This window comes from Daphnia pulicaria, chromosome 9, assembly GCF_021234035.1.
Source record: "Daphnia pulicaria isolate SC F1-1A chromosome 9, SC_F0-13Bv2, whole genome shotgun sequence".
Taxonomy (NCBI): Eukaryota; Metazoa; Arthropoda; class Branchiopoda; order Diplostraca; family Daphniidae; genus Daphnia; species Daphnia pulicaria.
Genome location: NC_060921.1, coordinates 269,943 through 284,489, shown reverse-complemented (window position 1 = coordinate 284,489; position 14,547 = coordinate 269,943). Strand labels below are relative to the sequence as shown.

Here is a 14,547-nt window from a genome sequence, read left to right as displayed (position 1 = left end):
TATTTTTTCAATATTCAAACACCAATAAGTCAACATGCTGACAAGGAATGCATTGAAACCGGGTAAAAATTTTCACCACTTAATATTGTTGATCAAGGAATTCAATCTAGATGATAATTTTGTTACGATGTAAAAATTCAGTACCTAACTCATTTCTCTTCGAATGGGTTAGTTCGCTTGGCCATTCGCCTATTCGTATGACCCAGAACTCGGCCACCTCAAATGCGGCAGCTGCTGCTACAACAGAAAACCAAGAAAAGGATTTGGTCAACTCTCCAAGACCATGCCGTCAAGAGTATCCTGGCAAAGTTGCATGGGCTTCATACCCGATAAGTGGTTCCAGTTTTTCTACTCCAAGACTGGAGTTACTGGTAAATTTTAATTATTTTGTGTGAAACAGATGGAAACTACATTTTTATGTCTTTAAAATTAGGACTGTACAACTTTTGGATTGGGTTTGGCTACATATTTGTGCAGCAAGGAAATCTACATCATGGAACGTGAATTCAACATGGTCTGTCCATTGCCATCATGATTGTCTACCCTGTGAAGAAACTTGTTCCTGCCACAGTCAAATTTCCTTGACGCTGAAGTTGCCGTAATTAAAATGAGTGATCCTTGTTCAGCCCCACACCTGATAATTCACACGTTCCCACTAGAAATCCGACGCTGATCAGCTGAGAGTCTTCTGAGGCAGCAACAGCAGCAGCCGGACAAGATGGCGAAAGAGACCAACCTGTCCGGCAAGGTTAATTCCGGCTTAGCTGCGGCCGACGAGCAGTAGGACGAAGACAAGGCGCAAATCGTTTTCTTCCTCTCGGAGACTACGGTGGTGAGCGCCGGAAGCCACCGGCCGGATGCGCCCAACGAGGATTCACCTGCCCTGGAAGAACGTGAAACCTGGGCCAAGAAAGCCGAATTCCTTCTGGCCGTCATTGGCTTTGCGGTCGATCTTGGCAACGTCTGGCGATTCCCTTACATCTGTACGCATTATTAATATCCATTATCTCTTTTCAATCAAAATTAATCCTCGCCGTAATTAATTGACAAAATTGAACCTTCCTTTTCTTCCTGCACCACCCCACCCCCAGGCTACAAAAACGGAGGAGGTAAACTGGACCGCTGATTGATTAATGCCGTGAATGAAAAGTAAATCGATCCTTTGACGGGTGTTTTTTATGCAGGTGCGTTCCTCATTCCCCATGTCGTTGTGATGGTGCCTGCCGCTATTTTACATGGAGCTGGCCCTGGGACAGTTTCACCGCAGCGGCTGCCTAACTCCCTGGAAGCGCATCTGCCCGGCCCTGAAAGGTACAAATCATTGCCGTTTTGTCTTATTTTGAAAGTTTGATTTAACAAAAAACACGCGTGACTTGACTTGTGTACACAACACGCAGGATTGGCTAATACGCCATTTGCATCATCGATTTCTACATGGGCATGTACTGTAATACCATCATCGGCTGGGCCGTCTACTATTTCGTGGCTTCGTTCACGTCCGAGCTGCTGTGGACGTCGTGCGACCACCCGTGGAACACCAACAGTTGCGCACTTGTCGGACCCGTCGATAACGGCACGTTCGTCCAAAGTCCCGCTCAGGAATACTTTGAGTACGATTTATTCTCGCCCACTCATTTACCATTTTAAAGATATTATTTACCATTATTATTCCTTAAACTATTAGGCGGAACGTCTTGGAGAACTACCGGTCGGACGGGATTGACGATCTCGGACCAATCAAATGGTCGCTGGCCCTGTGCGTTTTTGTCCTGGTCTACTTCTCACTGTGGAAGGGAGTCCGATCGACTGGCAAAGTAATTACATTTTCCTTACGTCTCCTCTCTCTCTCTCACTCGCCCCACCCCGGTTTGAAATGTTTCGATGGGTATAAGAGCAGCAGCTGCTGCATCATCGCAACATCACTTGGCGGGGGGTATAAATGTATCTATGATACTCCATATCTCTCCATACGTGTATTTGTTCTGATTGGGCTACTCTACGGCAACTTTTTTTCCGGATTCCTTTTCCGCTTGTTATTGCATCGATCCCTCCATCTTCAGCTCTCCCCCCACCCTTTCTTGTCTTATCTGTCTGCATCAAAGTAATATCTATAGATTCAATCTATCTGGTACTACTATATACTTCTTCTTCTTCTTCTTTCGCCAACCCAAACTCATTTGCCAGAGTACATACAGTCGAATCTATTTCTTTCCTTTCCCAATTGTTTTTTCTTCCTCCTCCGGCTTGACCGACTCGCCGCTTGTATTTATTTGGTTTCGAAAAACAAATGGGAGCCGGAGTTAAAAAGAATCGCGCAGACTCGCTAATGCAATCGGCGGATGAAACGCGGCTGCATTGTGTATTGCCCCTTTGCGATGGCAGCAGCGGCGCTGGTGCTGGTGCTGGTGCTGGTTGTTGAGTCTCACAACAGTTGGGCCTCCGGTTCCTTGTGTATTCGATTATATATCGTCTTTAGAGTGTGTTTGTTAAGCCACTCGACACTCACAGACTATCACCCTCGAGTTGCTCTGCTTCTCGACATATTGAATAGGGTCTAGATTGAGCGACTTGATGACTGTTTGAGAGCCCCAGTCAGAGAAACGATGAGGGCCCCCCCCCGTGATTTTTGCTCCTGGGAAGGAGAATTGGAATAGATCCACTCGAAAAATCGTTTCATCCTTGTATAACAACACACTCCCATCGCGCATGATTATGATATTCGTTTTACGATATTCTAATAATAATAATAACTCTCTTGTCTTTTATGTGCGCTTGCCTCTTTTGCCTATATAGGCCCTTTGGATCACGGCCGTCGCTCCTTATATTGTCCTCATCATCCTCCTCTTCCGCGGAGCATCGCTGCCAGGCGCCGGTGATGGCATCCGCTACTTCCTCACGCCCCAGTGGGTGGAGTAAACTGGCTGAAACAAAGGTTCGCGGATGCCCCCATCTGATTTTCATTATCATTATTTTTGTTGTTTTGTTTTGTTTAAAATATTAATAATAATTTTGAATCTTGCGCGTAATGAAGTCAAATTCGCCTTTGAGAATCTCGAGAGTTTCTTGTGCCACCTACAGCATTTTTTTAATTTCAATTGAAGTGTATTTATATGATTTTGTTTTTGCTCCGTTATACAGCCCAAAATAACGGAATGCATAAAGCTTCCTAGATAACAAATTGCTTTAGATCCTTCAACGCGCTCCGACGTGATATAAATCGATTGAAAATAAAAATCTATCCACTGCTTTTTGTTCATGCCTCATGGCTTTGTTTGGGTTTTACAACCAGCATTCCTTCTCGTCATGTCAATAAAGTTTGTTTGTTTCGAAATGGTGATCCTATTTATTTACTTTTTATTCCATTTTCTCTTACTTTTTGAAGCTTTACTTTCTTGGTGACAAGACAATCCTGCATGAAGCACTGGCATCATCTAGCGGTTGTTTCTAACAATTCATACGATTGTCCAGTTTGCCGCTAGAGGGTGTTGGTATTGTTTATAAAAATGGCGAAATGTGTGAAGAGTTTTGTCATCTTCTGTTTTCGAATTTTCATGTTTCACTGCACAAAATCAACCAATTATTTACATGTAAGCTTATTGTGATTATTCTAACTACATAGTATCACTCACTGTGTACTTGACCAATTGACTCATTGTGTACTGTACTTGGAATTCTAGAAAATGTACCTGCCGTCTAGTCAACAGATTAAATTTGGACCCCATTTTAAAAACAAATTGCTCAACACCTCTGTAACTCACACCCTCAGCTTCATATGCATCATCCTCTCACATCTTAGTCAAAACTTCGAGCTGTTTTGCTTAATAGTTGTGGCATTGGATGTGTGGTTACAGGTAGGCATAACTTTCCGATTTTACTACCTCATCAATTCATCATCCATCAATGCACATGCAATAAAATAAACTTAAAATTCATGCCCATTTGTTTAAAAGGTTCATTCTTTCCTGAAAGATGCTTCACCTTTGAACACTTTTGGTGGGGTGTCATGAAATTGTATTGCTGCCGATTCCCTGCAGCTCCCACTTCATAGCTACAAGAAATGACTTATAGGAAGCCTACAACAGATTGAGGTAAAGGTGTGCTTCTATCTATGTTCTCGCTTTATCATGTAATAAATTTTGCATTGCACCTTGCTCAGGGGTATTTATGAGCCTCACTGGGTCACTGCAATGTTAAAACCTTTTTCTGTTCTTTGCTTGAGGAATTCATAGGTGGTGTGGTATGCCATTGGATTTCGCGAGTCAGCCGCCGATGTCAATCTACAACGCAGTTTATTTATTGAAATTGTGTGGTCCTGGCACAGATAGATCCTTGATGCTGGCCTTTTTCCTTGACAGAAGAGTGACTTCTACCAACTTTCTGCTCCATCCTTATCTTCGCTTCCCACACTCATCTAGCTTCTCTGCATATTATGCTGCTAAACAATTTGTCCTACTTCACTGACGAGTTAGACCAGTCGCTTCCGTCCGCAGCGACAGACCTACTGTCACTCACCACGGAATTATGCCCAGGTACCCGATAATTGACTTATTTAAACTCGGTGTCTGTGTAATAATTCCAAAATCAGGCCGTTCTTGCGCTCTAACGAAGTGTTACCTTGACGTTTTTTTTTTCTAACGCTAGATGGCTTTTCGATAATTTTCAGCTGTCAAAACAGTCAGTTTCAGTTACTTTGCACATTTCTTTAAATATTTATCGGCAGTTATTGTGTGGAAATTTTTTAGTGAAAACTGACGATAAATATTCCACCATCAAAGCACACTTGTTAAATTTTCGACATTTGCTTTTTTTCTACTTCCGGTTTTCTCATTTCAGTCAGTAGTTGTGTTAATATTCATTCGACGAATCAAAAAACCACATATTCGTGATCCTCGTAAAATTTGTGGTAAAGTTCATTTTTTTATTTGTACGTACGCGTACTTCCGGTTTCGAAGAGAATCAAGGAAAATCAAAAATTAAGTTTTCATGTATCGCCACTAGGCGATACAACGGCTCCCGTGGGTCCACTTGAAGGCTGGGTAACATTGGAGGAAGGGAAGGCAAATTGCCAAATTTGCTTCCAGAAAAAGGTCAAACCTTTCTGATTCCTATCATTGAGTAGGCTATGTTCAAACTCTTCAAAGTTCAAACCTCATGGATGATCACGAAGTATACGAGTTGCTTTGTGTGTGTCGTTTTTCGTGTGTAGCAACGCTGCATTGTTGGGGCAGTTAGTTGATCACGTTCGCTCTTATTCAAAACGATCACTGACATTTTCAGTCGTACTGCTTAAACTACTGCTACTGGGTAACATGGGATGAAATAGAAATAATCTTGTACATTTTGTCATTACTGTAGATTGGTTGTCATAAAAATTTTATTGTGAGCTGGTAACAAGAAGTTGTGTCTCCTTTTTTTCCAGGAACGTAACACACTACCTTGTAATGGCAACTCTAGCAGAGCAAGCGTCCAAGCTGCTGGACTTTGATCAGAAGTTGGACATTACATTACTTGATAGCATAGTTGGGTGTATGTACTCTGGAGCTGGCGAACAAGTAAGTCTGTGGACTAGTCAAGCACTTTTGTTCACATTTTCTATTGCTGTGTTCATTTCTTCCCATTAGTTTTCTTACTGCTTTTATGTTTTCGTTGTTACAGTAATCGTATTTGACAAAAAAAGGGAGTTGATCTTGAAATTATGTTTTAAATTTATTTCGTGGGGATATTACATCATTTGAAAATCACATTATTACTTGGCATTCCTTCACATTTAGTGCTTAAATGAATGTTCTGGAAGTAATAAATGGTGTAATGTATAAGTTTCAGATTTGGGTACTTGTAATTGTCTTTTAGCTACATCACTAGTTATGTATGCACCAAGAAATGTAAAAAAAACAGCCAATTCAATAATACTACATGTTTTCTTTTATTATAGCAACGACTAGCATGTGACGTCTTGACGACACTGAAGGAGCACCCTCAGGCTTGGACGAGAGTAGACACAATCCTTGAGTTTTCGAGCAATCAAGAAACAAAGTATTATGCCCTGCAAATTCTAGAAGCCGTCATAAAAACTAGATGGAAAACCTTGCCTCGAGAGAAATGCGAAGGAATAATGAAATACATTGTCGGTTTGACCATCAAAATATCTTCAGAAAACGAAAGTGTTGAACGTGAAAAAGTGTACCTTAGTAAACTCAACATGGTACTGGTTCTAATACTGGAACGTGAGTTGCCCAACCATTGGCCCTCGTTCATCCCAGATATTGTCGGTGCCAGCAAAACCAACGAGAGTTTGTGCCAAAATAACATGGCCATCCTTAAGCTTCTTTCGGAAGAAGTATTTGACTTTTCATCTGGTAACATGACGCAGATTAAAGCTAAGCATCTGAAGGATTCCATGTGCTCTGAATTTTCCCAGATTTTCCAGCTCTGCCAGTTTGTTATGGTAACTAGATTTCATGTAAAGGTTTCAAGTCTTTTGTTATCTATATGTTTGTGTGTGTTTTAGGACAATTCAGTCAACGCTGCCCTTGTGGGTTCTACCCTAGAAACACTTTTACGATTTCTCAGCTGGGTACCTCTGGGCTACATCTTTGAAACCAAGCTGATTGCAACTCTCACTTTAAAATTTCTGAACGTGCCACTCTTTCGCAACGTTACTTTGAAGTGTCTCACAGAAATTGCCGGCCTAGCCACTGGTCCCCAATACGACGATGCATTCACCGCTCTTTTCTCCCGGACGATGACTCAACTGGAGTTGATGCTCCCTCTCGACATGAATATCAAAGAAGCTTTCGCCAAAGGCCATGACACAGAACAGAATTTTATCCAGAACTCGGCCATGTTCCTCTGTACCATGCTACGTCAGCATGGTCCATTGATGGAGCGTCGCAACAAGGTCAACGTTCTCAAAGCCCTTCAGTATCTACTACTCATCTCCGAGGTGGAAGAGACTGAAATCTTCAAAATTTGCCTCGAGTACTGGAACGCCTTGGCCGCCGACTTGTATTGCGAGATGTTAATGACCAAAACGAGCAACACAGGATCATCTGCACGTTACGTCTTCTATCAGACAGTTCTCAGTCGGTTGCGTTACATCATCATCAGCCGAATGGCGAAACCTGAGGAGGTGTTGGTGGTTGAGAACGAAAATGGCGAGGTGGTTCGAGAGTTTATGAAGGATACCGACTCCATTAACCTCTACAAGAACATGCGAGAGACTCTCGTCTACCTGACCCATTTGGATTACGTCGATGCCGAGAGGATCATGACGGATAAACTGCAAAACCAAGTAAATGGAACGGAGTGGTCCTGGAAAAACCTCAACACTCTGTGCTGGGCGATTGGCAGCATATCAGGAGCCATGCACGAAGAAGACGAGAAGCGATTCTTGATCACAGTCATCAAGGAACTCCTGAGTCTATGCGTTCAGAAAAGGGGCAAGGACAACAAGGCTATTATTGCCTCCAATATCATGTACGTTGTAGGTCAGTATCCTCGTTTCCTTCAAGCCCACTGGAAGTTTCTCAAAACTGTCGTCAACAAACTTTTCGAGTTTATGCACGAAACACACGATGGTGTCCAGGTAATGTCCCTCATTTGGTTTGTTGATTTAGAATTTCTTGACTTGATTTTTGTACTCTCATTCTAGGACATGGCTTGCGATACTTTCATCAAGATTGCCCAAAAGTGTCGTCGACACTTTGTGCAGCTACAGGCCGGTGAAGTGACACCTTTCATTGAAGAGATTCTATCGACCATCAGCACCATCATTTGCGATCTCCAACCTCAACAAGTTCACACGTTTTACGAAGCTGTCGGCTACATGATTAGTGCTCAAACTGAGAAAAGTGTTCAAGAACCTTTAATCGAGCGCTACATGCTCCTACCCAACCAAGTGTGGGATGAAATCATCAATCAGGCCACGCGCAACGTCGACGTTCTCAAAGATCCCGACGCAGTCAAGCAGTTGGCTAACATTTTGAAGGTATTTTGTATTTAGAAATTAATCGGTACGTATACTCATTCATCTGTTAAATGCTCTTTTTTTTCAGACAAACGTCCGGGCTTGCAAAGCGCTGGGCCATCCGTACGTCTCCCAGCTCGGTAGGATCTTTGTAGGTATGCTTAATGTGTACAAGGTGATGTCAGAAAACATTAGCGGTGCGATCGCCCTCAGTGGAGAAAACGTTACTAAGCAGCCCTTGATCAAGAGCATGCGGCTCGTCAAGAAGGAGACCCTCAAACTCATTTCCGATTGGGTCTCCGATTGGGGCTCACGTTCCAACGATCTCGTGCTCGACAACTTCATCCCACCGCTGTTGAATGCAGTTCTCTACGACTACCAACGGTGCGCAGATCCTTCGGCCCGCGAACCCGAGGTTCTCAGCACGATGGCCACCATCGTCAACAGACTGAAGGGCCACACCACCTCCAATGTGCCGAAAATCTTCGACTCGGTATTCCAATGCACCTTGGACATGATCAACAAGAACTTTGAAGAATTTCCCGAGCATCGTACCAACTTTTACCTTCTGCTCCGGTCCATCAACAACCACTGTTTCCCCACCTTCCTCAGTCTGCCTCCGGCCCAGTTTAAGCTAGTGCTCGACTCAATCATCTGGGCGTTTAAGCACACGATGCGTAACGTTGCCGACACGGGTCTCGACATTCTCTACCAGCTCCTGCAGAATGTCAGCCAACACGAACAGGCGGCACAGAGCTTTTATCAGACTTACTACATCGAGATTCTGCAACACGTTTTCTCTGTAGTGACCGACACATCACACACGGCGGCCCTCACCATGCACGCCACCATCCTGGCTTACATGTTCACAATTGTCGAAATGGGAAAGGTACGTTTAATGAAATTTTCGTTTCAATGATTGGATCACTTTCATTTCTTATTTGTCTTTTTGTTGTCAGGTGGCGGTGTCGTTAAACCCGACTGGCGCCGTGATTGCCCCAGAGAGTCTGGCGGCTGCCAATGTCATCTTCGTCCAGAATTTCGTAGCGGAGGTGCTGCACAATGCCTTTCCTCACTTGACACAGCTCCAGATTAAGGTGACTGTCGAAGGACTCTTCAACCTTGATCAAGACATCACTGGATTCCGGGAACATCTCCGAGATTTCCTCGTTCAGATCAAAGTATGTACTCGATACATTTGACTTGTCGCCAAAGGAAAATTTTTTTTTTTAAATAACTAAAATAATTGTTTAGGAATTTACTGGTGATGACGACAGCGACCTGTATTTGGAAGAGAGAGAGGGTGAGCTGCGGCGTGCCCAGGACGAGAAACGCAAACTCCAAATGTCGGTGCCGGGCATCTTGAACCCGTACGAAATCGCCGCTTTTTATGCAAGATTAAGTCTTACTTGAAAAAAACAAAAAATCTTAAAGGTACGAAGCCTGTGCTCGAAGATGTTTCACGTTAAGAATAAGCAAAGCATAAAATCGCGGGCGCTTTCATCATTTAATGTTTGACGGTGTGCTTGGAATTCATTGAAAGGACTGTGGCCACGAACAAGGATGGGGTCGTATCGTTTCTTTTTTAAAAAATAGGCCGGGGAATCTTCTTTCGTACAATTTATTAATTAGACCAAATTTGTTTTTCTTCTTCTTTATTTTTCACGTTGTTTAATTTTTTGCCCTCGCGAAGACAACCGGCTTGTAAAGTCATCAGTTAAATCATTGTGGTGTAGTACAGTGTATGCGTGCGCCAATGTGTGTCGTTTTGAAGTGAAATCTGGAAAGTTTTCAACCAAAAAAAGAAAAGAATACCACCAAGCTCCAAACTACGATCTTTTCTCAGTTGACGAAAAAGTCCCATCATCATTATGATTAGTCTGCCATCACCCGGAAGCACTTTGCAGTCCTTTTTCTGATTTTGGTTTGTTCGTTTTTTTTTTTTTTTCTTTTTTCTAGAAAGAAAAAGATTGTGACATGGATCACTTTGAAAATTCAAATACGAGCACACCCCCCTCCGGTTTCATTTTGCTGATCTATGGCAACTTACTCCATCCCGTCACAATGATTTTCGGCTATCACCGCTTCTGTCACTTTTGGACGCTTTCCTTTATATTACACCTCGAGTTTCCGTATGAAATGATTATAGCCCGTTAGTGGTTAAAAATATTATGTCGTGTGTGATTGCGCTATGTACTTGTAATTTTTGTCTTAGCTTTCTTCTCTTCTGTTTTTTGTGGCTTTCTTTCTTTATTTTAAATTTTTTGTTTCTATTGTTCGTCGTCCAGTCGTAACTGATTGAAATAATTGGGATTGCTGATTTTGTTCATCTCTCGATGGGTCATACAATTGGGGTTCGAATGTCAGCGCAGTAATTGGCCGCAACACAAACTATATACTGCTGTGTAATCGCAAGTAGTAAAAACAAACCGGCACATCCCAAGTCCGTTCTTGTTCAATGTCTCATTATTTATTTTGCGGTAAATTTACTTTTTCGTACCACAATCTTATTGGAATGTTGATAAGCAAGTGTTTGATTGTCGACGACTGTTTTTTCATGGAAATTGGTATAAATTGTTGAATTCAGAATAAAATCAAAAATCTTCATTCAGAAAAAGAATCTTGTGTTTGGAGTTAAAAAAATAAAAACATCGAAAACTTAAGTGAATAAATTAAGTAAATCAGATGTTTTCCTTTAAGTTGATTTTTAAAAATGGTTTATATTGTTCCTTTTTTTAAAGAAGAGGGGCCTGAATTAGCTCAGAGAGAATCACGCGGGAATTTGCTGTCGGATAAAGAGAAGGTTCCTTCAAGAGAGGCATGCAGCGCCACCACAGCTTCGAATCGCTCGTCTGCTTTGTTTTGAGTTTGTTTTGTTCATGGCTTTGTTTGGGTTTTACAACCAGCATTCCTTCTCGTCATGTCAATAAAGTTTGGTTGTTTCGTAATGGTGATCCTATTTATTTACTTTTTATTCCATTTTCTCTTACTTTTTGAAGCTTTACTTTCTTGGTGACAATCCTGCATGAAGCACTGGCATCATCTAGCGGTTGTTTCTAACAATTCATACGATTGTCCAGTTTGCCGCTAGAGGGTGTTGATATTGTTTATAAAAATGGCGAAATGTGTGAAGAGTTTTGTCATCTTCTGTTTTCGAATTTTCATGTTTTACTGCCCAAAATCAACCAATTATTTACATGTAAGCATATTGTGATTATTCCATCTACATAGTATCACGCACTGTGTACTTGACCAATTGACTAATTGTGTACTGTACTTGGAATTCTAGAAAATGTACCTGCCGTCTAGTCAACAGATTAAATTTGGACCCCATTTTAAAAACAAATTGCTCAACACCTCTGTAACTCACACCCTCAGCTTCATATGCATCATCCTCTCACATCTTAGTCAAAACTTCAAGCTGTTTTGCCCAATAGTTGTGGCATTGGATGTGTGGTTACAGGTAAGCATAACTTTCCGATTTTACTACCTCATCAATTCATCATCCATCAATGCACATGCAATAAAATAATCTTAAAATTCATGCCCATTTGTTTAAAAGGTTCATTCTTTCCTGAAAGATGCTTCACCTTTGAACACTTTTGGTGGGGTGTCATGAAATTGTATTGCTGCCATTCCCTGCAGCTCCCACTTCATAGCTACAAGAAATAACTTATAGGAAGCCTACAACAGATTGAGGCAAAGGTGTGCTTCTATCTATGTTCCCGCTTTATCATGTAATAAACTTTGCATTCCACCTTGCTCAGGGGTATTTATGATCCTCACTGGGTCACTGCAATGTTAAAACCTTTTTCTGTTCTTTGCTTGAGGAATTCATAGGTGGTGTGGTATGCCATTGGATTTTGCGAGTCAGCCGCCGATGTCAATCTACAACGCAGTTTCTTTATTGGAATTGTGTGGTCCTGGCACAGAGATCCTTGATGCTGGCCTTTGTCCTTGACAGAAGAGTGACTTCTACCAACTTTCTGCTCCATCCTTATCTTCGCTTCCCACACACATCTAGCTTCTCTGCATATTATGCTGCTAAACAATTTGTCCTACTTCACTGACGAGTTAGTCCATTCGCTTCCGTCCGCAGCGACACACCTACTGTCACTCACCACGGAATTATGCCCAGGTACCCGATAATTGACTTATTTTCTTAGATTATCTACTAGTAATCTACGTGCGTTAAACTCGGTGTCTGTGTAATAATTCCAAAATCAGGCCGTGCGCGCTAACGAAGTGTTACTTAGACGTTTTTCTTTTTTCTAACGCTAGATGGCTTTTCGATCATTTTCAGCTGTCAAAACAGTCAGTTTCAGTTACTTTTGCACATTTCTTTAAATATTTATCGGCAGTTCTTGTGTGGAAATTTTTTAGTGAAAACTGACGATAAATATTCCACCATCAATGCACACTTGTTAAATTTTCGACATTTGCTTTTTTTTTCTACTTCCGGTTTTCTCATTTCAGTCAGTAGTTCTGTTAATATTCATTCGACGAACAAAAAAAAACACATATTCGTGATCCTCGTCAAATTTGTGGTAAAGTTCATGTTTTTATTTGTACGTACGCGTACTTCCGGTTTCGAGAATTTTCCTGAACTGTAGTTCAGGAAAAATCTCGATTTTGGCCAAATTTTTTTTTTTCATTTAAATTTCATATGGTCGACCACAAATTTCACGGAGATCACGAATATTTGGTATATTTTGTCGGCTGCTCAATGGTTAAGGCGCTATCGCTTACTTCCGGTATACTTCCGGAAAATTTGCATAAAACTAGCAAGTGAGCTTTGTTCTCTGTACTATTCTCAAGATTTCAAGCTAGGTTTAAGCAAATAAAATTGCACCGTTCAAGTTATATCGGTATCTATAGAATTGAATTGTTTAAGTTACATGGCAGATCAGGAGGGTTGCTGACAGTAGAACTCCACCGACAATACAACCCCAATATTTTAAATAATTTTAAAATTTTTTTTGTATGCGACAGTAGAATTCCAACGACAGTAGAACTCCAAAGAGATAACATAAGAACTCCTTTTTTTTAATATTAAAAAAATACCCGACAATAATACTCCAGTGCCCAACAGTAGAACTCCACTACGCGACGATAGAACTCCAATTTTTTAACTGTCTATTCATTTTAATATTATTATTTGTTGTCTTAAACCACCCATACCTTTTGTTACTTTAATATATTTTTATGTTGAAAAAGTTACGGAAAATGATCGGAAATAGCCCAGTATATAATTTGTGTGTTTTCTCATAGGGAAAGCTGCTCGAGTAATCTGTCTGAGTAATCCTCACTTGATTCATTTCGTGCCAGCTAGAGCTAGTGAAAGGCGTGACGAATTCAAATTTAGCTGCTGCTTGCTGTCGGCTAGCAAGCAATCCAATTGATGTCCACCAGGTGGCGCGAGTGTCTTCAAGGACTAAATTCGGCCATTTTGTACCTTGACGCAGCAGAAGTGGGGTGCCTGACGTGACGCTAAATGAAAGGTATTTCTTGTCAATTAATTAGGTTAATGGAATGTAAAATGTCGATGTGTCAATTAACAGGTGATTGAGTGCCACTTTGCCATCGGAATTGAAAATGCCTGTACATTTGCCGAAATGTCGTGCCTCGTGTGTCTCGCTGCCTGTACCCAGTCGTACGTCTTGTCCCATGCAGCAGCAAAAGTAATTATTTTATTCAGATTTCCTACAACTATTTACTTAATTTGACTAGAGAACAATTTGCTTTGCTACTGTAGAAATTTGAATACCTTTCCAACTATAACTTCTTTTTTTCGTTAAATTGCAGAAATCAAAGCTATTCTGTTTGGTCTTACTCCTTATCTTTTGTCGTAAGAGTCCAGTGTAACTGTGTGCACACTTGTGTTTCCCGATGGTAATTTTTTTATTTTCTTCAATAGGTCTAACAACCACGCTTCTTGCTGCAGCCAAATGGTGAAAGGTGTGAGTGTGATGAAGAAAAGTTCAACCGTTGTATGCAGGATGTGGTGCCAGTGTTATCCAGAAGTAGCTGTGCTGGAGTTATCCCAAAGCAGCTGTGCCAGAATTTTCCCAAATTGCTGACTTCAAAATTTCAACTGTTTTCATTTGTGGTTTTTGCTTTGCAAGTGGTATCCCGTGTTCCTGACTTAAAATATTTTTATCCATTTTTATTTGTGGTTTTCCTCTGCCAGTGAGTTGCTTGCTTGAATTGGTTTCATCTGTGTCTTTTGCGTTTTTACTTGTGCAATGTGCAGTATACGATTGTGGCAATCTGACCCCATGTCAGATTTGACATAGTCGATAACTGCTAGATTAAATTCCGGCTTTCTGCACCAACAAAATAATAACGGCACATGTTATTATCGCGGTTGGGAAAGTCACAGGCCCCCCCCTCCCTGGGGGCCAAAAAATATATATGTGGTTGTGATGAAATAAATAAAAATATAAAAATAAATATGTGTCAATTTTTTAAACAAGAAATGTATGGGATAAATGAACATCGCCAATTTTTTGCGAAAAATAATGGTGGTTGATTTTAGCAAAATTTAGAAATTAATAAAAATTTGGGCTGGAAATTTTTTA

The 14,547-nt window shown here is 41.1% G+C and overlaps 1 protein-coding gene and 1 pseudogene across 10 annotated transcripts in view; both read left to right on the top strand.

Annotated features, from left to right (window-relative positions):
• LOC124312826 (exportin-1-like) overlaps positions 1-14,419 on the top strand; it is a 639,300-nt gene extending 624,881 nt beyond the window's left edge. The window contains exons 1-18 of one of the 10 annotated variants that reach the window (XR_006910640.1): positions 3,478-3,587; positions 3,678-3,851; positions 3,951-4,088; positions 4,230-4,529; positions 5,420-5,552; positions 5,933-6,445; positions 6,509-7,585; positions 7,652-7,987; positions 8,055-8,855; positions 8,926-9,147; positions 9,221-9,400; positions 10,708-11,165; positions 11,256-11,429; positions 11,529-11,671; positions 11,807-12,104; positions 13,238-13,467; positions 13,528-13,647; positions 13,884-14,419. Coding sequence is in view for 2 of the 10 variants with exons in the window: in XM_046777316.1 (XP_046633272.1) it covers positions 5,123-5,166; positions 5,420-5,552; positions 5,933-6,445; positions 6,509-7,585; positions 7,652-7,987; positions 8,055-8,855; positions 8,926-9,147; positions 9,221-9,379 (3,285 nt within the window). In the remaining 8 variants the exon portion in view is untranslated. Of the gene's footprint in view, positions 1-3,477; positions 3,588-3,677; positions 3,852-3,950; positions 4,089-4,219; positions 4,530-5,080; positions 5,305-5,419; positions 5,553-5,932; positions 6,446-6,508; positions 7,586-7,651; positions 7,988-8,054; positions 8,856-8,925; positions 9,148-9,220; positions 9,796-9,923; positions 10,587-10,707; positions 11,166-11,255; positions 11,430-11,528; positions 11,704-11,806; positions 12,105-13,237; positions 13,468-13,527; positions 13,648-13,771; positions 13,815-13,883 lie in introns of those variants that run through there. The other 9 variants (XR_006910641.1, XR_006910639.1, XR_006910642.1 and 6 more) reach the window with 9 other exon arrangements.
• LOC124313722 lies at positions 35-2,916 on the top strand (annotated as a pseudogene).
• Positions 14,420-14,547: the final 128 nt, after the last annotated feature.